Raw genomic sequence first — 24675 nt, forward strand, 5'->3', positions numbered from 1 at the left:
GCTGTACCACTGAGCTACGGGTCTCCCTCGTTCACATGTTAAAGCCTTTTGCCAAGTTTGCCGTTCCGGACCACATCCATCTCTATGCAAGCAAGCAAGACGAGGGCATGGATCCAGAAGGGTAAGAGGTGTGGCCTGGGGAGAATCCCAGGAGCCAGGCAGGGAAGGCTAGACTAATAATAATAATAATAATAATAATTTATTATTTGTACCCAGCCACTCTGGGCGACTTCCAACCAAGATGAAAAATACATTAAAATGTCACACATTAAAAACTTCCCTAAACAGGGCTGCCTTCAGATGTCTTCTGAATGTCAGGTAGTTGTTTATCTCTTTGACATCTGATGGCAGGGCATTCCACAGGGCGGGTGCCACTACTGAGAAGGCCCTCTGTCTGGTTCCCTGTAGCTTTGCTTCTCGCAATGAGGGAACCGCCAGAAGGCCCTTGGTGCTGGACCTCAGTGTCTGGGCAGAACGATAGGGGTGGCGACACTCTTTCAGGTATACTGGGCCAAGGACGTTTAAGGTCAACACCAACACTTTGCATTGTGCTCAGAAACGTACTGGGAGCCAATGTAGGGCTGCATGCGGCAAACAGACAGCAAAATCCCCACCTCCAGGCATGAAGGTTCTCTCTCCTAAGCATGTGATAGTCAGGACAGTGGTTTTCAACCAGTGTGTGCCTTGAATGATGGTCAGGGGTACCACAGGCAACACTGGCCTCTGTCCCTCTTTCCTCCCCTCCCTCTTCTGATGCCTTCTCTTGTCTCTGCCTCCCAAAGACTTTTGCAGCTGTTTGTTGCAGCAGCCCTGGATACAAGCTCAGCAGGCGAATGGTGCCTTTGGGGCTGGCCAGGGGGTGCTGGTTGCCAGGAGCTGAGGCAGCCTTGGAGTAAGCAAGCAAGCAGGCAAGGCAGCCCAGCCAGCTAGTCCACCAGCCCTTGCTGCTGGGAATGGACGGACAAGTCCCAGGCGCCTGTGGGGCAGTGTGAAAAGGCACCTCTCTTTGGGGCGGGGGGGGGGTAGTTCAGAGACCAGGGCAGCAGCAGCTGCTGCCTGGAGGACTCCCAATGAGAGGGGAGAAGGCTGAGGGAATACTCCACAAGGGAGGGTGTTCAAAAAGGATTAGAGGCTGCCAGCTCTGCAGGCAAGGGGTGACATAAGTGGGCTCTTGAGCCCCCCGGGGTGCCACAGAAAGAATGTAGTTGGTCAAGGGAGCCATGGACTCAACAAGGTTGAAAACCTCTGGTCTAGGGGTTGGGGGAAAGTGATGGGTCACCAGAAGTTGTACTACAACTCCCAAAGTCCCTGGGCCATGCTAGTTGGGGCTGATGGGAGCTGGAATCTTGAAATCCAGAAGCACAATATATTATAGGGTGATTGAAATATTAGAGTTGTGTGCTTTGTGTTGTTAAAAAACATATCTATTGATTCATTGAGCAATAGATATCCATATACACACATTTTTTAAAAAAGAATTGACACTCTTGAGTCCATGCAGCTGATGCCCTTCACCTAGATGTCACAGATGAGATTTCTTAAGTCCAAATGCATTTGTCAGGTTACTCAAAATATATATTTTGCAACCATGTGCCACCTCCTGAATTTGAAGGATTGGGGCTAATATACCTTTTATTTACAGATAGGTAGCCGTGTTGGTCCGCCATAGTCAAGACAAAATAAAAAAATTCCTTCCAGTAGCACCTTAAAGACCAACTAAGTTAGTTCTAGGTATGAGCTTTCGTGTGCATGCACACTTCTTCAGATACACGTGTGCATGCACACGAAAGCTCATACCTAGAACTAACTTAGTTGGTCTTTAAGGTGCTACTGGAAGGAATTTTTTTATTTTGTCCATACCTTTTATTGTTTTGCAATTAATATTTGGCAGATGTTTCTAGTCAACCCGCCCACGCCTATTTTTCAGCGTGATTTGAATTGGCCATTGTGTCTCTTATAAAAAGTGAAGTGAAGCCGCTCACAGAGAGGAATCTATAAACCAAAATATTGTTCAAAGGAGTCCAAGTGGTTGCTTTCCACAAACTCTTTGGCTAGCGTAAAATCAACACAGAAAGACAACCTGTTCCCAGGCGTTGCCCAGGCTGATGTCTTTACTGATAACGGAAGAATTCCAATTCAGGAAGCAGGTGAATTAAGATCTGTTTATTATTTATACTCTCAAGCTCTTGGTGCTTTTCTAGTCACCCACCCCCTTCAATTCCTTAAGCTGTATCTTGTAGCACAAGCGTGCCTCAGAGCACAGTCTCTCTCATTATATAATGTTTAATTAAAAGTGCCAAGAAAAGCAGGCTGGCTACACAACCGCATAGCCCAACCGCAAGGATTTCTATTCACCCAAGAGAAAAACACGCCTGTAACTTGAAGACTTGCCTGCTCGTTTTCATGTCTTAAATCAAGAGCTTGTGAGAAGAAGGAAAAAGAAATATGCAAAAGAGGGTGACATCTCTTTTGCCTCCCAAATTTATCCCTGAGGCCACCCAGGGAAACTGAGGGTCAAAAAGAACACAATACAGTCATACCCTGTGTTACGTTTGCTTCACGTTGTGGCTTTTCAGGTTACGAATGCAGCAAACCCAGAAGTGTTTACTTCCGGGTTCGCCATGCGCACATGCACAGAAGCAATCTGCGCACTTCGTGCATGCACAGAAGTGCTCTATCATGCTTCATGCACACGAAGTTGCGGCGCTCTACTTACGAACGGATTGTGTTCGTAAGTAGAGGTAGCACTCTACTTGTGTAGCTTGCAAGTTAGGTAAAGGTAAAGGGACCCCTGACCATTAGGTCCAGTCGTGGCCGACTCTGGGGTTGCGGCGCTCATCTCGCTTTATTGGCCAAGGGAGCTGGCGTACAGCTTCCGGGTCATGTGGCCAGCATGACTAAGAAGAAGAGGAGTTTGGATTTGATATCCCGCCTTTCACTCCCTTTCAGGAGTCTCAAAGCGGCTAACATTCTCCTTTCCCTTCCTCCCCCACAACAAACTTTGTGAGGTGAGTGGGGCTGAGAGACTTCAAAGAAGTGTAACTGGCCCAAGGTCACCCAGCAGCTGCATGTGGAAGAGCGGAGACGCGAACCCGGTTCCCCAGATTACGAGACTACCGCTCTTAACCACTACACCACACTGGCTCAAACCAGAGCAGTGCACGAAAACACCGTTTACCTCCCCGCCAGAGCGGTACCTATTTATCTACTTGCACTTTGACGTGCTTTCGAACTGCTAGGTTGGCAGGAGCTGGGACCGAGCAACGGGAGCTCACTCCATCACAGGGATTCGAACTGCTTACCTTCTGATCGGCAAGTCCTAGGCTCTGTGGTTTAACCCACAGCGCTACCCGCGTCTCCTCCTTGCAAGTGTATCAATGGTTAAAAGAAAAACAAAGCGTGGGGCCACTTTTAATCAGGGATCCACATGCAGATAGATTTAACATTTCACTCCCTGTGATCCTGACAAAAATGCCACCCCATTCTACCTAACAGTAGGCCTGGTCCTTAGTGGTGCCAAGGGGTCCTCACAGCTAGCCATCCATGCTACTTTCTGTGACCATCTCATACGGAGGGCATAGATCTCTGCCTTTCATGCTGGCTTTGCTTGTACATTATGCCAAGCTCCTTCAATAAACTAGTGGCCTGCTTATTTCCCTTTATGGGTGCCTGTTTCTTTCTTCCTCCCATGACCAGACTACCTTCCTGGTCTTCTGTGGCAAGATTTCAGTGCCTCCAGGCCTGCAGAACAATAAACTGGGTTGGGTTTGGGTCTTGACAGAACCTAGTGCTGGCTGGACGTTTCCTCTCATTGCAACACACCCTGATCTGCACATTTAGAGGCCTTCCAAGATGTGAAGTTTGAGCAGATGCCCTTGACTCCTTAGCCACAAAACTCCACACACGCAACAGCAACAAAAAAAGCAGAGAAAGCACATTTGATTCTCCTGGGAGTTAGCAACTGCTAATCCAGACAGCTCACTAGAGAAATCCAAAACCTGCCTGGCATTAAAAGCAAACAAAAACAAAGCCTTCTCCTCTCCACCAAAAAGAGCTGTACGAATTTTAATGGTGGGTACGAAACCAGAGAGAGAAAACCTGGACACTTTGACAGCTGGCACTGGTTAATATTTATGGACTTTTTCTGTGATAAGCGGAAGAGCCTTTAAAAAATAATAATCCAGGAGATTCGGAGTGATGAGGTGTCTCTGAATCAAGTCAGCTTTGGTCTATGTGATCTGAAGTATTTCTCTTACCGGTATTTGGAGCATAAAATCCTATCACTTCCGCCCAACTGTCATGTCCAAGTAACCCTGCTCAAGACAGCTTGGGAGCAAGAAGCAACCTTGGCTTCCTTCCCCCTATAAGTCAGCATGACAATGCAGTGCCTATTGCTCATTCGATTCTGGCAAAGGAGGATGGGTTGGTGGGATGATAAGAGGCAGGGAACCAGAAACAGACAATGCTGCCATTACTGTTTTGTAGAAGAAATGTATTCCAGAAAGAACAGATTAAATCTACTCACAATTGTTCCTTGTGACCCATAGGGGCTGGCCTGTTTTAGTGAACAGGGCACTGCCCCAGCAACCTAAGCCTGCCCTTAGCCAGCCCCCACCTGCCTGTCTTCTTACAACCAGCCCAAAGGATGGCTTTCAGCTTCCTCCTCCTCCATTGGGATGCCCTTGTGTAACTCAGCAGGAAGGAATATGGTGAGAAAGCCAGAATTATTTGGCTCCACTTGCCTGTGGCTTTGGGTCCTCCTCCTGTTTGGGCTCCCTGTCTTCTGCTGTGCCAATCCTAATAGGCACCAGCCAACACTATCCACAGGACAACCCAGATCGCTTTCACTGAAAGCTTACACTTTCACCTAACCCTTGCTCTGATTAATGCTTTATTTCACAAAATTTGACTTGCCATGTTCCAAATACTTACCTCAAACTTTCAAGCCTAAAGACCCCGATTTGTTAGAAGGGCAGAGTGTAATCTAGATTTGCTTAGATAAAAATTGCCTTGTTTCTCTTTACTCTCTGCCTAACAAGGAATCTTTATGTTCTGGCTAATGTTAGAGATAAATTTGGGTAACTGCTGGATGTTTTTATTGGGGGGGGGGCGGAACAAGCAAGGGATGAGGGATGCGGCATGAGGCTTGTTTCAGAAACCTGCACAGCAAAGCCAAATTATGTCACTGACATGCCAGAAGCATGCACTACCTAATTCAATGGGGCTTTCACCCAGGTAAGCATGTGTATAGGATTGAGGCCTCTATCTTAAGGCTTCATTATCCATTGCTATGAACTTGGAGGACATGACAACTTGCTCACTCTTTTGTGACATTTTGAATTTCTTAGGGTTTCATTAATGTAAGTTGCACAAATGTTCATTGAGTATGCAATGTTTAAACCAATTATGGCCTTCAAAGTAGTGACAGCTAATAAAAATAGCAATGAACACCATTTGATACCACATTGTGCAGAAAATGCTCAGGTGCACAAGAGCTGGAGGGAAGCTCACGAAGCCAGCAGCTGTCATCCACATCCCACTTTACTGAATGTGTCATCGGCAAGTGCTTAAAAGCTGGAGAAATACTTAGCACTGTAAGTGACCCGTCAAGCTGGGCGTCCCAAAGTGCTTTTAGATCTGCTTCCTGCTTTGTGAACTGGGAGGGTTTCGATTCCCTGGAGTTTTCAAAACAAGACGTGGCAGCCCCTTTTTGCAAGTCAGGAGGTGACCCCCCCCCCATAAATCTTTAGAAGAGATATTTGTGTCGCCTCCTCCTACCCCCTTCAAACTCTACAGGGTCAAACCCACATAATATGAGCCTTAAAAGTTTTAAGTGCAGGTTCCAATCCTGTTGTTGTTGTTGCTTTTCTATACAGCCCTTCATCAAAAGATCTGTGTGGTTCACAAGATAAAAATACAAGATAAAACCACAGATAAGTAGTTAAAACAAAAAACAATACAATAGGATTGAAACACCACAATACAATAATGCGTGTATATAAAAACCAGGTTGCCAGTTGCGTTTGGAATGCTGTGCACAGTTCCGATTGCCCCCATCCCAAGGAGGACATTGTAGGGATGACGGAAGTACAGAAAAAGACAACTAAATTAATCAAGAGATTGGAGCACCTTTCCTACAGAGAAAGGCCACTCAGTTTTAATTTATTATCATTATTTTCTAAAAATGGACAGAGTACATGACCACAGAATTGCAGAGTTGGAAAGGACCCTTAGGGCCCATCTAGCCTAACCCGCTGCGATGCAGGGATCACATGATAAAGGATTATACAATTATACCTGGTGTGAGTGTATTATTTTTCTCCTGACCTCAAGGCTGGCCAATGAAACAGACTGGCAGCAGGAAAGGCTGCAGCTCAAGTGTTAGAGCATCTGCTTTGCATGCTGAAGGTCCCAGGTTTAACCCCCAGATATCTCCAGGTAGGGCTGGGAGAGAAACCTACCTGAAAACGCTGCCAGTCAGTGTAGACAGTCCTGAGCTGGCTGGAACCATGGTCTGGCTCAATCTAAGGCAGGTAGGTCCCTATGCTCCTAGATTCAGGGGAGGCCAAAGAAATCACAGCTCCACCCAGAATGGAAAGTTACTTGCCCGCAGGCTTGTAGATGGCTTTAAAATGGAATTGGACCCCACACTCCATAAATTTGCTCTGCTGCTGCTTGGAAGCAGGGGAAGACTGCAGCCTTTGTGCCCTCCTGTGAGATACCCAGAAGAATTTGGCTGTCCACTGTCAGAAACAGGATGCTGGTCTCCAGCCAGCCAGGCTCCTCGCCTACTCAGTGACAAGCAGTGGACTGGCCCAACCTCATTCCTCCCCCTTGATTTCAGGCGCTTCAGAAGCCATCCACATGGATGGGGGGGGGGAGACCACCATATGGCACTTTGATAGCAATGCAAAGATTTGGAAAACAAGCAGGATAACTAACACAGAAACTAAGAGGATGAAGACAGTAGGCTAAACATTTCACTCTTGATTCATTTTTATCATGTGCCGTTTAGTTTCACACTGCAGCCTTAGAAGCCTCTTAAATAGTCAAAGGAAAAATTGGCCTTTTTAAAAATAGAAAAAGGGGTAATATTATTTCATATTAATGGTTCCCCATTATTCATTAGAGGAGCTGCCTACCAGAGTCTGGAAGGCCAGTCACCATCCATTTATTTCAGGCTGAAAAGAATGCCATTCCAGCAGGAAGAAGAGCAGTCAAAGTGACAGGTCTCCAAAGTGAAAGGAACGGAGTGATTTTGAGAGGGAGAAAGTCAGAAATAAGGACAACGCTGAAACAGAGGGGAGATGGAGTGAGTTGTTAAGCACAGCAGCCACCTACAAAAATATTAAGCAACACTCCCCAGCAAAAAAAAGGAAGAGGTTTGTGCGCGTAATCACACATGTACGCAAAAGGCACAGGACAAATTAATTCAGGGATGCGTACTTGGATCTGTGCCACCCTGCAACATGGAGCTCAATGGGAAAGCTGTTAAATTTGCAGGAGCTGTGTGTGCTGTGCTTTGGGCTCCTGCACATGTAATGAGTCCTTAGATCACACCAACTAAAAAGAACTGCAAATTCACAGGAAGGTCCGTGACAGCTCGATTCAGAGCTTTCAATGCAGGTTAATACAAGTTCCAGGCAGTATCAACAACACAGGCAGCAGTCCTCCTGGATTTCAACTTCCCAAACCTTTCAAGTATTAAAATTAAATGAAGATTTCAAATACAGAGACAACATGACAGTAAGGTAATGGTAATATTGTGTTTAAAAACTTAAAGCGTTGTTTTTTGTTTTGGATGCACAAAGGCAGCTTCTACAAAGGCATCATCTGCAGTATTTGTTCTCATACTGAAACTCACAAACACATTTCTTGTTCAGCACTGAAGACTTCCACGACAGCAGTACTACATGCAACCACTCTGCCTTGCTCACTTTATTTCACCTTGCATCGTTTATGGGTGTGGTTACAAAAACGGATATAGGTACTTTGGCTACAATGGTTTGCTGTGCATCAGTGTGCTTGGTAGGTGCAAGCTGTTCCCAGAAGGAAGAGGTTTGCTGTACATTTCCCACCTCTCTTATTTAACCAATAATATTTCCAAGGCCCAGATTCTCAGATCCTTTGTTCGTGCCTTTCTGATCGCTACTGAGTATAAACTTAATTCATAAAAAATTGGATATTTCTCAACCAAAAGAGCAGCACAAACAGTCAAGCAGAGCAAGAGGAGACTCAGCATATCAACCTCCCCAGTTGCAGAAGACCTGAAGGCTGTGCTGCTACAACTACCTTTTCATTCCATGCAGAAACCAGGATGCTCAAGAGATACGGAGCCATCAATCATCGTTGATGCTGCAAAAACTACTATGCCCGAGTACTAAAAGGCCTCTTCCCGTTCTCAGCGCTAAGCTTCAACGATTCCAACAAGCCCTTGATCCGTTCGCTGGCTGGTCCCCTCTTCCTTCTCGTACCCTTGCTGGCATTATTTCCTGCTGATGTTAGGAGAAGGGCTGCCAGTCCCCAGCGCTGGTTGCTGCTGAACGGACCCTTCCCCGTCTGCTGCAAAAGCCAGGCGCTCTCTCTGGCCAAACTGACAAATCTTTCAAGCTGCGTTGCATTTACGTTCTTGCTGATATTAAGGTTTTGTTCAAAGGGGTTCTGTATGTGAAGAGCAGACGCTTCTGGCTTGTTTTGCTCTTTCCCCTGTATATTTGAAAAGAAAGGACGCGGCGGTGAAACAAAAATCATTTAACATGTGCACCGTGGATTACTGACTGCCCCGAGGCAAACGTAAATAAGCAAAAACCCATGCAAAGTCCAAAACTGCTACCACCACCCATTTACTGGGCCTTTCAAAAGAAAGCCAGGTGTTTATATGCAAGGGTATGCAGAAGGGAGATCGGGATCTACTGGTGGATCTCTGGCAAGTTGCAGTAGATGAGCAAGAGTTTCCAACTCCCAGAAATGTAATGGCTTTTCTTGCTTATAAGAAGTAAGCTAACCAGAAATGGATTCGTGTGTGAAAGGTCTGAGTGCTCAGTTCAGTTCTAGTACTGGGGGTGGGGGGTGGGATATCTAGGCATAGAATATACTCAGAGGCACCCTGTTCTACAATATTAGCAGAATATCTTTCCTGCCAGGCTCTGGTTTGCAGATCTAGCAAAAGACACCAACAATCCTTACTTTGCCTACCCCTGTAGTACAGAACACAGACAATATGCTGTGTCTTTAGAGAAGCATTTCGATGGGCAAGCCAGGATTGCGGTGGCAGAGATAATGAACTGGGTTCAGAGGGAAAGTTCAAGAGCGGAAAGGCAGCAATTTCCACATACTCAAACACAGCAAAATTCATATTTGCATATTTTTTTCACTCACAATAACTGACAAGAGGAGAAAGGATTCAACTTTTTGCCCCCACCTGTGAATAAGTCCAAGGGAGCTCTTAGCTGGAGTCTGTGCATCAGCAAAAAAACCAAAAACGAGGGGTGGCCTTAGATGCTTTGTCCTAAGGCTACAGCCAGCAAGGCCCATTTAAATTCAACATAGCAGGGAACTAGCAAGGTATTAAAATGTTCTCCCAATATGGCCGCTCAAAAAATGCCACAAGCCACCCACATCCATTCAGCAAACAGCCTGTCTCTCACCCAAATAATACATTTGGAGGTTTCTGAATTGAATGCCAACCCATCCTGGCTGCACAATACAGTCCTAGCACTACAGCAAAGCAGGAAGAATTACTAATATCAGTTTTTCTCCCCCTGTCTCCAATATTCAGACATTTTCATACAGTAACATAAAGACTGGCAATAAACCCTGAAAAAGGTGTGAAAGTTAAATACTTTTACCTTCCTGATATTTAGTGAAAATTTGTTAAAAGGAAAATTTCCAAAGTATTCAAAGAAGTCGCTCAGTAGTACATCTAGAAAAAAAGGGGGGGGGGAACACAGTAAGGAAAGAAGAGACCCAAGTTCAGATCTGACTGGTGAAAAGATTTACAGGGGGGCCTTCTTACCTAGAGTTTCTGTGTTTTCTGTGGGCTTAATTTTGTTCAAGTCACTAACGAAGGTACAGTCGTGACCTTCAATCAGGTGCTTATCTTCTGCATCTAAAGCAAAAAACAAACACTTTTGAACTATCACATACAGACACTACAGAATTTGATAAGGGATGAAGTTAATTGCATAGAAATTAGTGTGTGACAAATTATAAAAACAACCGTTCAAGCACTTCAGCATTAAAACAATTCAGGCACAGACAAAAGACAATGATTATTTATATCTCTTACTCACCCTTCACCGGAAGGTCCCAGGGTGGGATACAGCATATAAAAAGGCAATACAACTGAAACAGCAACAAATACACACACCACCCCTTGAATGCCTAAATGAGTAAGCATGGTCCTCATTGCTCCTAACAGTGTCCTCTCCTTTTGGAAAGGCAGAGGTAGAAAGTGGTGGAAAATCCAAGCAACTGCTCCAATTTGCAACGCTTAACAGTTAAAAACTTTTACCCTCCTTCCATTGCTTTTATCAACTAAAGAACAAATTGCAAAATTGGATTCTAGGTGGAAAAATCGAAATTAGAAACAGAACTGTTAGAACCTAAAACGAAGATTTTGTCAAAGATGTATAACTTGCTGCTGAAATGGAATACTCAGGATGAAACGGTGAAGTCTGCTATGATTAAGTGGGCACAGGATGTTGGACATAACATTATGTTTGCTGACTGGGAACAGTTATGGACCACTGGTTTGAAATTTACGGCATGTAATGCCTTGAGAGAGAATATTATGAAAATGATTTACAGGTGGTACATGACCCCAGTCAAGCTTGCAAAAATTTATCATCTGCCCGATAATAAATGTTGGAAATGTAAAGAGACTGAAGGTACATTCTTTCACCTTTGGTGGACGTGCCCAAGGATTAAGGCTTTCTGGGAAATGATCTATAATGAAATGAAAAAGGTATTTAAATATACCTTTCTGAAGAAACCAGAGGCCTTTCTCCTGGGCATGGTCGGCCAATTGGTGTCAAAGAAGGATAGAATTTTTTTTATGTATGTGACAACAGCAGCAAGAATACTCATCACAAAATATTGGAAGACACAAGATCTACCTACTCTGGAAGAATGGCATATGAAGATGATCGATTATATGGGACTGGCAGAAATGACCGGCAGAATCCGAGACCAGGGAAAAGAGGCGGCGGAAGAAGATTGGAAGAAGTTTAAAGACTATTTGCAGAAATATTGTAAAATTAAGGAATGTTAGAATGATATTGGATAGAAATTAAGTGGTTTTCAGCTGTAATGTATAAAAGCGATGGAAAATAAGGTTTTGAAATAATTAAAAGAATCAGTGGTGAGGATTTGCTAAACAAACAAATTGAATTAGAATATAAGAAAGGGAGGTATGAGAAGGTCTGGAAAATAAGTTAAATGAAAATAAGTAAATGGAAACTTTATGTGTTTTTAAATTGTTTTTATTTTTCGTATTTTTGTACCTTTGTATTTTTGTTTTTCTTTTTTTTGTTTTATAATGTATTATCTTTGAAAATCTTAATAAATATCTTATTTTTTTTAAAAAACTGCAACCACTGTGATGTTCTGGGAGGGGTTAGATTCTCCCTGAAGGAACAGGTGCATACTCTGATAGTAGTCCCTCGATTTAAATCTGTAACTGGACTGCCAAGCAGCTTCTGTGGCCTTGAGTGCTTATGCCTAGCTCTGGCCATTCATGGACTGGGATAACCTGGCCTCAGTCATTCATGGCAATGACCTCCCCTTTTGGACTACTGCAATGTGCTTCACCTGGGGCTGCCCTTGAAGACTGTCTGGGAACTGCAGCTAGTGCTGGGAACTGTGAAACTTAGCTGTGAGGATATCTGGTTTTGCATTTTGGTGTTGTTTTTTTAAGTGCATTGTCTTTTCTGCTTTGTTGTATCTGCTCTAGGTCCCTTCCGGAGGAAGGGCAGGAGAAAAATCTGATAATTATTATTCCACCTGCACATGTTCATCAAATCCTCCCTCTTACCAGCTAGCTCCTTCAGCTGATCCAAAGTTGGAATGATGGGGGGCTTTCTTCTTTGCAGAAAAAACAAGACCATCAGCGTGAGTGAGAAATTAGTAATCCAAGGGCCAGGAATGCTGCTGGTTATGGCTTGGACCCGTGCCCAGCACCGCACACTGAACACCAGAGCTCTCACACGCGGGTCGAGGCTGCCATAGATATACAGGAGCTCAGAGCTTTTCAGGGCAATTCTGTTAGAAAAGGAATGGAAGAGCGTCAAAGGGACATATAGAGCATCAACAACTTATAAGTGCAACACATGAGGGTGTGAGGAGAGCCCCTGCCAACAGGAAAACTGGGAGCATGCATCCTTTTTAAAGAAATGGCAACAGACTGTTTCACAGGAGACAAAGGATCTACAACTGTAAGGCTTGCATAAACCTTTGCTGGTTTATTGCTGAAGAGTCAAATCAACACAGAATCACAATTCTCAATGTATGATGTTCTCTGAGATGCAAACTTTAGAAAGGCAGAGGGCATTGTGCTTATTAGTATATCTGCTCCGCAACCCAGAAGTGGACCCATTAAGAGATACTAGGTTGTATCCAATGCTAGACATACTCAGAGAAATTAATGTTCATGGCTAATGCAGGGTTATTAATTTCAACTTTGAGTAGAACTTAATTAGATTTCACCCACTATTTCTCCTCATAAGAACAGGGCTGTCACTCAGAAGGGTAAAGAGGGAAGCAACTAAGGCCATCTGAAATGGTATCAGGAGGCTTCAGGGAGGACTGGCAGACAGGCTCAGACATGAGTGGTAACAAAGAAGCACTGTGATCTTTCTTTGCAGAGGGCAAAACAATAGCTTTTGTCTGGCACAGAGAACTCAACATGGCAAAGTTCACAAATGCTAATCTGGTCAATAAAACATCAACACAGGTGTCTCCTGTGGTTTATTATAAAAGCAACTGTAAAGTATTCATACGATTGGTATTTCCCCTATACACAGAATTAAGAAAGGAAAGGAAAAATGCTCAAAGGAAAAAAAAGAAACTGTGCCAGAAATGTTATTAATAAGAAGCCTGCTCCCCCTACTGGTCATCAAGTGAAAAAGCAAAGTTTTCTTTAATACAGTGGTACCTCAGGTTACATACGCTTCAGGTTACATATACTTCAGGTTACAGACTCCGCTAACACAGAAATAGTGCTTCAGGTTAAGAACTTTGCTTCAGGATGAGAACAGAAATCGGGCTCCGGCAGCGCAGCAGCAGCAGGAGGCCCCATTAGCTAGAGTGGTGCTTCAGGTTAAGAACAGTTTCAGGTTAAGTCTGGACCTCCGGAACGAATTAAGTACTTAACCAGAGGTACCACTGTATCTCAACACTAATGCCCATCTGTATATTTTTATCCAGCGGTTCTCAAGTGGTTTCCCTCAGCAGACCACTTGAAAACTGCTGTTAGTCTTGGTGGACCACTTAACAGACCTTCCCCACACCCTTTAGTGCTGTCATCATTGTCAAAACCAGCACCTAATTATGAACACCACAGGCCCTGTTGAGAGGGGCCCCTTTACCTGTAATTTTTAGGGAAAAATTTGCAGGCTGCACCAATGCCACATGGACAGAGGCCCTAGGCCAGGGCTTTGCTGGCCTGTCTGATAATCCAGCTTTGCTTGGTCAAAACAATCTCAGTCTCCATTGCTGGAGTGGGGTGAGGAATAAAGTGGGGGCGGAAGAGATTATATTGATGCTAGCAGATCCCAATCTGCATTTTGCCTGCTCCCGCTTTAGAATGCTGATATACATTGCCACTCTATAGCCACTTATGCACCCATATCTAAACCCAATATGGTGTGGTATACTATATAGTGTATGGGTGGGGAACCTGCAGTCTTCCAGCTGTTGATAAACTACAACTTCCATGATCCCTGACCATTAGCTGAACTGGCTGGGGTTGATGGGAGTTAAGAGCCCACCAACTGGAGATTACCTGGTTCCCTTTCTCTGGTGCAATGGATGCAGTACCAGGCCGGAAAGACATCACTAAGCTTACTGGGTATTTCTGGCTGCCCTTGCTCTGAGTTTCCTGGACGGTAGGATGTACATTTGAAAATGCTTACCTATTATTAGCTGTCAAGTCACACTGAAATCCTGAAGGCTGATGAGAAAATCGTACCAATGGACAGCGAGCATTAAGTATTTTTTGGACACCGACACACCCAGGGCCAAAGTTATCAATAAATTCACCAATCACATAAAGGGTCCTCTGCGTTGCTATTCGTTCAGAAGGTACTCTCTTCATTAGATAATCTATGTTGAAGGGACCTGTTTTCTAACACAAAAGAGACAGAATAAGTCAAACGTTCAAAACAAAGGCAAGCCCCCTGACACAGCGTCCTCTTCAGAAATTTGTGTAAGATGATGAGCACTTGAAAATTAGGATTGTCACCTGCAACTTCTACCGACTTGCCTCTTTTTAGTCTTTGCCCCCCCCCCCCGAATGAGCAAAATATTATTGTTACATACCTAGAACTCAAAAGATGTGGTTTATTTATTTAACATAATTTTTATACTGCTTGAATGTAAAAAAACAACAACTTCAAATTGGTTTACAAAAAAGGAATAAACAATACAGTCATACCTTGTTTCTCGAATGCCTTGCGACCCAAATGTTTTGCCTCACGAATGCCGCAAACCCGGAAGTGAGTGTTCCAGTTTGTGAACATTTTTGGGAAGCCGAATGTCCAGTGCGGATTCCATGGCTTCTGATTGAGTGCAGGAAACTCCTGCAGCCGATTGAAAGCCGCGCCTTGGATTTCGAACGTTTTTGGAAGTCGAACGGACTTCCGGAATGGATTCCATTTGAGAACCAAGTTATGACTGTACAATTATTAGTAAAAACAATGAAAACATTCAAAAACTTAAAACCAGCAATAATCTAAAAACACACTGGCATTCTAGATATCTTGGTAGGCCTGTCTAAACAACATGTTTTTAGCAAAGACTACAGTGAAGGTGCCTGGCTGATATCAATAGGCAGGGAGTTCTAAAGTGTAGGTGCCACCACACTAAAAAATCGAGTCCTTACAAATGTGGAGTGGGTATTACATGGCATCTGTAACAGTGCCAGTTCTGCCAATCAAAGCTGTTGAGTGGGCATATCTTGCAAGCAAACGGTCCCCAAGTTGTTAAGGGCTTTGTATACTAATAGTATACAAATATAGTATAATAGCATACAGTAGGGACACAGGTGGCGCTGTGGGTTAAACCACAGAGCCTAGGACTTGCCGATCAGAAGGTTGGCAGTTCAAATCCCTGCAACCGGGTGAGCTCCTGTTGGCTCGGTCCCTGCTCCTGCCCACCTAGCAGTTCGAAAGCACGTCAAAGTGCAAGTAGATAAATAGGTACCGCTCCGGCGGGAAGGTAAACGGCGTTTCTGTGCGCTGTTCTGGTTTACCAGAAGCGGCTTAATCATGCTGGCCACATGACCCGAAAGCTGTACGCCGGCTTCCTCGGCCAATAAAGCGACACGAGCGCCGCAACCCCAGAGTCGGACATGACTGGACCTAATGGTCAGGGGTCCCTTTACTTTTATACTAATAGTAACACCTGGAACTTGGCTTGGTAGCAAATCAGCGACCAATGCATATCTCGGAGCACTGGTGTTATATGAAGCAGGGAAGAGCAGTTATATCCCTAAAATTAAATGTCCAGGATCCAAAGAGCCCCGCTTCTACCTGGTTTCCACTAACTTGTCCTGGCTTGCTCTAGATGCTGCTTCAGCTTGGGAGGGAGAGGGGCATATGGAGGCTGCAGCAGGAGAAAGGACAGAGACATGCCGCATGCAACCCCTGGGAGCCCAGCCAGTCTGAATCATGTCCAGCTCTAATGGACCCTTCAGAGGAACAGATTTTTTTTATATATATAAAAGCAATGCTGTTAAAGAAATGCTCTGATATTAGAAACACATGCACCATCCATATCCATGACAAGAAAAGCTGCCTCAAGGCAAAGACTGAAACTGAGCCAGTTCTCTCAGTAGAGAGAAAAACCAACCTGGAGAAAGTCAGGGCTTTCCCACATGTGACGGGGAAATGGTTTTTAAGCACACAGCCTCTGTTTACATGAGCAAAACAAGGCAGCGTTGGCCAATACACTCTGGCAAAATTACGCAAAAGGAGGAAGTGGTATATCTGGGACTCCTTTGTGCTGATGGGCAGCATTTTATTATACATGAGAAAAATGGAACCGTGAACCGCATTACTACAGTTTGCATATGCTGCTGTTTGAGATAAGATTGGCTAATTGCATAGAGGAAATGTACACGGCTTTGCAGCTGCCTAGAACAAACCTGCTTAGTTTGCTTATCCCCGTGTGGACATTGTGTTTAACCCTTCCTGTGCCTGCGTGTTCATTGTCCAGGAGCATGTTAACGTGGCCACCAGCTGCAATGCAGCACACAGAAGTCCTATTTTCATTGCAGAAAGCAAAGATGCATGAGAGCAGACTGTTTTGTGGGTGACGCTGATAAAAGCACTAAACGTTGTCAAAGGTTTAGGGCAGGGTGGGGAAGCTGTAGCCCTTCACATGTTGCTGGACTCCCTGAATCCATCATCCCTGACCTTTGACTCCATTAGTTGGTAGTGATGTTAAATTATCAAAAACAATCTTATGGAGAATATTCTCGATTAACAAGAATATTAGAGAATTTTCATTTAAAATAGGAGAATATTCATTTTAATGCATTGAAAATGATATAATTAGTTAATATACATGTTTATTCATGGGTAAACTTGTTCCGATGGCAACCAAAAACTGTACAGATACTTTTATTCAATGCGACAATGCAGGGGGTTCACATTCTTTGATTTTTTGCACGAAACTTGAAATTGAAAATTCAACGGGAATGACTCACGTTAATCACTAAGCCTGCCACTAACCGTATATTTACCATCAACATTGAATTCTAATTATGTTGTGTATGTATGAAATGTAGCTTTTAAAGTAAAAGGAATAATTAAAATCTCAGGTTCACTTATTATTTACTAGGTTTTTAAAATGTGGGTTGTAAAACTGGTTCTTACATTAGAATTTACAGTTTGTGAAGAATATTCTCCGGAGAATTTTCTATCAGAGAATATTCTCCGCAAAATATTCTCACCCCACATCACTACTGGTTGGTGATAATGAGCACTGGGCTCCATAAACATCCAGAGAGCCACTGGTTTCCCACCCTTGACTTTAGAGTCTGGAATTCAGTGCCTTCTTTACCACCTTATCTTTACCACAATGACTGGATAAGGTACTGGTGATGCTCTAATGGCTGCTAGGAGGTCCATGCACTTGAAGATGGTGGTAATTAGTCTTTATAGTACCATCTATGTACACAGCACTCTTGAATATGAGTAATTTGTAGGATGCCCAAATTTCAGTGTCAGGGAATTCCAGGAAGTAGGATTAGCAGGGAGGGGAAGTACACACACACACACACACACGGTAACCAGACAATGCAATGATATTGTTTCGTACTTGAAGAAAAAGCCTTTAGTTACAGGCTGGAAATTTGGGTTGAAGCTGTAACATTAATTCACACATCAACTGCAATGCAATTCTTCTGGTGGCTGAATTGAAGATAATGTCACTAGATGCTCTCCAAGGAGCTATGTATAAATTATAAGCTCATGTTTGAGAAAGGATTAGGCCTACAAATATTTGATCCTCTGATAATTTGAATGGAGTACGGCAAATGAAGCCATAACGTACACACGCAAGGGTAGGCTTTTTCCAGCTTAGAACTAACCTGTTGCTCAGTTGTATGAATAAACTAGTAAGTATATATACTTAAAGACTGAGAGACGTGGATGCACAAAAAGCAACTTAAGATGAATGCACGGCATTCAGGAAGCTCAGTAACAGCTGTGCAAAATGACAAACACAAACCAAAAAAGCTGCAGATGTAGCCAACTTTGATTTGCATCATGGCAATTAAAACAAATTTTATAATTAAAATTAATAAAAATGGTAATGATTGCAAAACAGTCATTCCACATTCTAACCAAACGACAAACCAATGGAGGATGCTGTTAGAGAAAGACCTTACCCTTTGGGTAGCATTTTTTCGGATCGCATCCAGATCCAAAAACATGTCTAAGTCACATCCCAGTTTACCAAAGCTGTTCACAGAAGAGCCAAAGGGCTTCACAATGCAGTCTGGAAAATAAGCACTTGCAATGTCTTGAATTAAAGAGCAGGTAAAAAATCGGAGCTTAGTGTTTTCTTCTGTTAGCTGATACTTCTCTACGAGCATGTACAACTGGTCGCTCACCTGCAACGACAAAAAAAGGGAGAGAGGGAACTCAGTCTCAGGTTATGTGAGGCACTTGGGTGACCTTTGAGAGTTGAGAAACAGCTGCATTGTCTGCAAGGTACAACTTTACAACATAAAGCAAGCAGAGGGTAAACTCAGCATTCTTTCTTTCCAAATCCATCCATAAATATTATTTAAATACAAGTCCTTTAAACATCATTTCTCTCTGCACTGAACACAATAGATACTGGTTCAATGGAAGATCAACAGATTCAGAAAAGACACAAGTAACTTCTATATACAGCAATTCTTACATACTTGGCTTAAAATATCCCCTTTTGGTAGTCCTACTGGCTTAATTGTTCCTGCTATTTGGTGCTTGCTAAATTACTGTGCACTATTGAAGATTAAAAGGGATGGAATTTGTAAGCCACCACAACCCACTGACATTTTCATTCTAATATTAATCATCAGAATGTCTCAAGTTCTAACATCTACTGTTATCCGAGTGTACCAAGTGATACATTTAGCAAATATGTAAAGTCACCCTGTTCACATGTCATTAAATTATAATTGGTGGTTTACTGTGAATGTGCTAACTGTTCCTGCTTTGTTCCTCTCAACTAGTGAGTGGGAGCAACAAGTCATGATCCTTGGCTTAGCATTACATCCAAACCAGGGGTCGTGGTTTGTTTCACTTCCAACAAAACCATGTTTGGAAAGCTAAACTATTGGGGAGGAGTGAAGCAGAAGCAATCTGCTTGGTCACAGTAAGTCAGTAACTATGGCTTACTACAAAGTGCAAACACAGCCACTGTAACAGACATAAGTTAACGCTATATAGCTTTGCACCCAGAATAAATGCACGACATCGACTTTGAAGACAAAGGATGAACTTTGTCACTAAATGTACTGAGAACATACATGAGTGCAAGTTACTGGGTTCCGGAGGCATGGAAGTTCATCAGAATTCTATCAGGAATTTGCAACTTGATGATCTGTAATGGCGCACAAGGTTCTATTCAAACAACAAAATTACTCAATGCTACAAGGCTTCTCCTGCAACGTTTAACCACAAAGAATGCTGGGTGGGTCCTAGGATGTTTATGTGAGCCAATGGTGAGGCTCAGTTAACTGATTGTGTTCTCTAAAAATCTCTGTACTGTGCTGGTGATTTCATGCCAGGCAACTTGATGCAAAGAGAGTTCACTAATGATTCCTATTCCTGGAATCAAGATTTCTGAAAAAGTTAAGTTTCTTTACATGAAAATTCATTTTGATATTATACGATTTATTATTGCTGCCTCTCTCAGAAGCATGAATGGAAGCACTTTTTATAAATTTAGTTTTTCATGATCCAGATTAATTAGTAGCTACTACCAACATGAACTATCTAATCCTTCATAGAAGTTCTTTATTTTGCTTTCAGCTTCTTAGTATTGAAAATGCAAGAGCAAATTCATTATCAGTAAGCATGACCATTCTCTGTCCTATTTAAAAGATCTGGAGAAAAATCACAAATTGATATTTATTCCATTGGTAACAGTTCTATTGTATTAATAAGTTTTGCACCGATTTTTCCAAAAATATTAACGGAACTATTTACTACATGCATTAAAAACCATTCACCCTCTTTCTGATCAGCGTTTCTGATTCAGCTTTTCAGTTACATATTCAACACAATAAAAGCTGCTTTATTTCTTATAAGAGAAATTGCAAACATGAACTTACACTGTCAGCATTACATAGGTTCGTCAGCAGCTCTCCAACTTGAATAGTTGCCTGTTTATGACGGTAAACTGGAGTCTGATTGGAAGCTTGGCTTGGTGGGTTTTTCAATGTTATTGTAAAAATTCTGGATTTAAATGGAACAGGACACTCATCCACCAACTGTACAGAACCAGTAGCATCCTGCAGTGAAGCTATACTGTCGGTCTCAGAAAATTCTACTACTGCATACATCCCCTGAAGTAATAGAAAAGAAGAAATAGTAACATTTATGTAGTAGGATACATAACAGATTTTATCTGTAAACATAGGCTGGGCATTAGAATGATTTTTCATTTTTTTTAACATGTTAAGACTACAGTGGTACCTTGCTTCTCAAACTTAATTCGTTCTGGAAGTCCGTTTGACTCCCGAAACATTCGAAAACCAAGGTGTGGCTTCCGATTGGCTGAAGGAGCTTCCTGCACTCAAGCGAAGCCACGTCGGATGTTCGGCTTCTGAAAAATGTTCACAAACCGGAACACTTTACTTCCAGGTTTTTGGCGTTCGGGAGCCGATGTGTTCGTCAACTACCATAAGCCATTTGAGAACCAAGGTTCCACTGTAAAGCTAAATGTTCCTCCTATGTATATGAAACTAACTGCATTTTGTAAGTTGCCTTGGGAGACCTTTGTGTGCAAGTATTTTAAAATCTGCCAAACACTAATTTCCATGCTATCCACTTCTGTAAAGGATACAGATGAGTTATCGCAAGTCCATCTGCTCTTGGGTCTTTCTATTTGAATCACACAAATTCAGTTGCTAATGCTGAAAATACTTACGTAACTTTCATAGAAGAAGTGATTCTTAATGTTTCCATGAGATGACAAGTATTTGAGTAGTTTTTTCTCATTGATTTTGGATGGGCAGTTAATTAACACGGTTCTTTGTGCCTGCTCTCGTCTTTCTGCTAAGATCTTACTGAATGTCTTCTTTCTGGTGCTAATTTCAGTATCTGGATGGAAATGGAGGGGGAAACAGATTATATGAGCAAAGTTTTATAGCCTGATATTAGTACATGTACTTCATTTTTAAAAGCAAAAAGGTACGTACTACATGACAACCCCCCCCCCCAAAAAAAACCTACATAAAAGTTTGTGTGCATTTTTGTTTTGCTATATAAAAGTTTGTGTGTGTGAAAGCACACTATGCTCAACTGAAAACAGCCCCAGGCACCAGGTATAAGAACATAAGAGGAATCCTGCTAGACCAAAGGCCCGCACCCTGCTTTCCATAGTGGTGAACCAGATGCCTATAGGGAGACATGACTGCAGTAACATTAGTATTCACAGGTGTTTGTGTAATTTGGGAATATGCGCAAAATTGCACCAACAGCTTGGTCTGTTTCTCAAGGTGCCCTTCCTCAACACCTGAAATCGATTCATGGTTAGGATGCCAGCTGTGGTGGGCATCTTGAAACAGCTCAAGGCCATAGGCCTTTAGCATGACTCATCCATACCCACTTTCTCCAAAGAATGTGTGCAGGCACACTGACAGGTCTAACGCCATGGCTGCATTCAGCAGCAATGTGGGTGGTGGTGGTGAATTGCTATTTGTGGTGGATCTCTCTTCAAACTTGAATCTTTCTGTGTATTTGAATTTCTTCACTTTAACCTCTAAGACCAAGTTCCTGTAAGCAGTACAGTTTATGATGCATTAATACAACTTATGAAGCATGTGTATTTGAATTGTCTTCAGCCAATAAAACACTTTATACCGAACCGTGTGGGCAATGTGTTTTCCTCACTGTCAATTCTAGAAAGGCCTACGACAGGAAAAGACGAAGATTGTGAAGCTTTGCTGGACTACTCTGCTGGTGCTGCACAACTCGGCTGGCCACACCAGTATAGGTTCAACTGAAGCGGACCCGAAAAGGGCAACTCCATCCCTACCAGGGAAGAACAGGCAAGGGAAGATCTACATCAGGAACAAGGCAGTGGTGGTGGCGGGACAGAGAAAGCTTGACATTGGGATCTGCTGCCCCGGTTGGATCCTACCGCCTGAGGCAGTTGCCTCATGGCTGGGTCGGCCCTGTATGGATGCAATATTAAAACACTATCAACAGGTGCCCTGGAGGCGATACAGTGGTACCTCGGGTTACATACGCTTCCGGTTACAGACTGCTAACCCAGAAATAGTGCTTCAGGTTAAGAACTTTGCTTCAGGATTAGAACAGAAATCGGGCTCCGAAGGTGCCGCAGCAACAGGAGGCCCCATTAGCTAAAGTGGTGCTTCAGGTTAAGAACAGTTTCAGGTTAAGAACGGACCTCCGGAACGAATTAAGTACTTAACCCGAGGTACCACTGTACTGCTTTCAAGATTCTAGCCACTGGTAGCTTTATCACTCGTCCCTTTTCAAAGCCATCTTAAGTCGGCTGCCACCAGCGCATCCCTTCGCCTCGCTGCTCACCCCCTCGAGGGTCCCTCAGCCTCCCCCCTCAAGTTGCTAAGCAGCAGGCAGACATGAAGAGAGAGGGAGGCACGCGAGGCCGGGCGGGAAGGGGCCTCCCGAGAAATCGAAACCACTTTTACCTGCCGCCGCTTCCTCGCTGCCGGGGCCCTGCGGCTCGCTCCGCGTAGCTGCCGCAGCTTCCGTGGAGCTGAACCGGTTCCCGGCGACCCTCAGCCTGGCCTCGGCGCGGCGGAGGAAGCACAGACCCCGGCACTGGAGCCAAAGAGGCACTCGCCCCATGGGGGCCGCCATTCCTGAAAGAAGCGCGGGAAGGGCCCGCACTGCGCACGCGCGCGCACGACGCAGGCGGCACCTGACGGGGCGACGCGAGGGTCAATATTCCTCGGCTTGCCTGCGCGTGCGCGCTGCGAACGTTCTTTTCCCTACGACGGCAGCGCGGAGAGGGCAAATCTCCGGGGTTCGCGAGAAGAAGCGATAGATTCTCGGATAGAGTGCTTCTGAATGGGGAGGCTCCGTTTTTACCTGTCGTGGCGAATGGCCCATCGGGACTCCTGTCGATAAATTTGTTTGGCTGTCCTAACAACAGTGCTAAGACCCGAACTGAATGCTGGTCTCAGCCACCATCAGGGCTCCAACGCCATAATTTTTAGTAATCCTGGCTTTATTTAAGGATGGGTCACCAAAGTTGCTGCTGATAGAGCGTTTGAACTGTGCTACAGTGAACCCAATCTATTTAGGATTATGGTAAGTCCTGTTAAACTAAGCAGAATTTACGTCCAAGTAAACATCAGGAGCTTAAATCTTTGCATATGAATAATAAAAAAGGCACCTGGAAATATCAGCAATAGCAACGTATCCTCAATTCTGAGCCCACTTAGCACCATTTGTAGTGACACGTGCAGCCAAACTGAGAAATGAGATTGAATTTTGTAGGAATGGACTTTATAAAGTAACAATATGATAAAAACAAAAGCAATGTGATAAAAATAAAAAACACTATAACACGCTGCCTGATAATGATGTATCACCGGAATGTCCAAGAGGTTGATCGTGATCTACTAGTAGATCCCCGCGAGGTTTTGGTAGATCGCGGTCGATCCCTGGCTCTCTTTCCCTAGCGTTGTTAAAACTGACTCCTAACCCCCCCCTCACCCCGCCCTCCATTGTTGTCTTATCTCTGGAAGGGAAAGATGGAGCTTTCTCTGTGTTGCTGTTTTCCCCTATAGCGATCTTTTTGTGAGTGACTTTACCCCTTTGTCCCTTGCCTTTAAGCCCCCCAAACCGGAAGTTCCCCCCAAAGCTTTTCCTTTAACCCCCGCCCCATGGGGCTTTTGTCCTCCCTAAAAAAAGCTCAAGAACTTTGAGCTAAATCCCTAAAAAACGGGGATAAATCACTGCCAGTTTTTAATTCTGAAAATAGATCGCAGTCTCTTGAGAGTTTGCCACCCCTGATGTATCAGACCACTCGTCCTTTTGGCATCAGCAGATTTCAGACAGGGGGCCTTCCCCAGCTTTGCTTAGAGATGCCTGGAATTGCATTTGAGGACCCTTGCCTGCAGGGGATGTGTTCCACTACCAAGCTGCAGTCCTGTCCCCATCCTTAGTAGGTCATTGACTAGGTGTGTTTCTATAATGTTCAACTTCAAAGGGCAACTGGATTCCACAGAAGACAACAGTTGCAGGGAACAGGGGTGCCTTTCCAGACTCCTACACTTTGATGGCATGCTGCACCTGCTTAAATTTCCCCTTCTGACTTTGGGCCAGTGTTAGATTTTTTTGCTGTCTGAGGTGAAGAGATGAAGCTGCTACCATTGCTATTCGTCCATTTATTTGTCCCTTAACTGTGGTCCACTTATGGCACATTCACCTGCCCCTGGTCAGTTTCCTAGTCCTCAAGAATAAGGGGTAAAGTGTGTGCTCTTAAACAATATTATTATTAATCCAACAAGATGAACACATTATTTGTGAAATATACAAATGAAAAGAATAAAACATGAAATCTTTGCAATAATTTTGCCCACAGTTGCATCAATAATATTTATGTAAATTACATTTTTATATTCGGCACTATGTGGAGAGAGAGAGAATGGGGACAGGACATCTTATTAAATGAAAAGGTAACATATACACTTAGATATATTCTTTATGAGGAACATATTTTTTCCAGGCCAGGATG

At 43.6% G+C, this 24675-nt stretch overlaps 1 protein-coding gene across 1 annotated transcript; it reads right to left on the minus strand.

Annotated features, from left to right (window-relative positions):
• Window positions 1–6108: 6108 nt before the first annotated feature.
• MTPAP (mitochondrial poly(A) polymerase) lies at window positions 6109–22819 on the minus strand. Its single transcript, XM_079946836.1, has 9 exons — window positions 22619–22819; window positions 20869–21041; window positions 20051–20284; window positions 18113–18337; window positions 14133–14344; window positions 12035–12261; window positions 10016–10108; window positions 9849–9922; window positions 6109–8706 (listed from the first exon to the last, which is right to left on the minus strand). The coding sequence occupies exons 1-9, from the start codon at window positions 22788–22790 to the stop codon at window positions 8368–8370; spliced, it is 1749 nt and encodes a 582-aa protein (XP_079802962.1). The 5' UTR covers window positions 22791–22819; the 3' UTR covers window positions 6109–8367.
• Window positions 22820–24675: the final 1856 nt, after the last annotated feature.

Source organism: Podarcis cretensis (genome assembly GCF_951804945.1).
Source record: "Podarcis cretensis genome assembly, chromosome: 12".
Taxonomy (NCBI): domain Eukaryota; kingdom Metazoa; phylum Chordata; class Lepidosauria; order Squamata; family Lacertidae; genus Podarcis; species Podarcis cretensis.

Coding starts and splice junctions, on each gene's coding strand:
- MTPAP (XM_079946836.1), bottom strand. CDS start 22,790: ATGGCGGCCCCCATGGGGCGAGTGCCTCTTTGGCTCCAGTGCCGGGGT. Junction 21,042..22,618: donor CAGCGAGGAAGCGGCGGCAG/GTAAAAGTGGTT, acceptor ATTTCCATCCAG/ATACTGAAATTAGCACCAGA. Junction 10,109..12,034: donor TCAGCTGAAGGAGCTAGCTG/GTAAGAGGGAGG, acceptor TTTTTGCTTTAG/ATGCAGAAGATAAGCACCTG.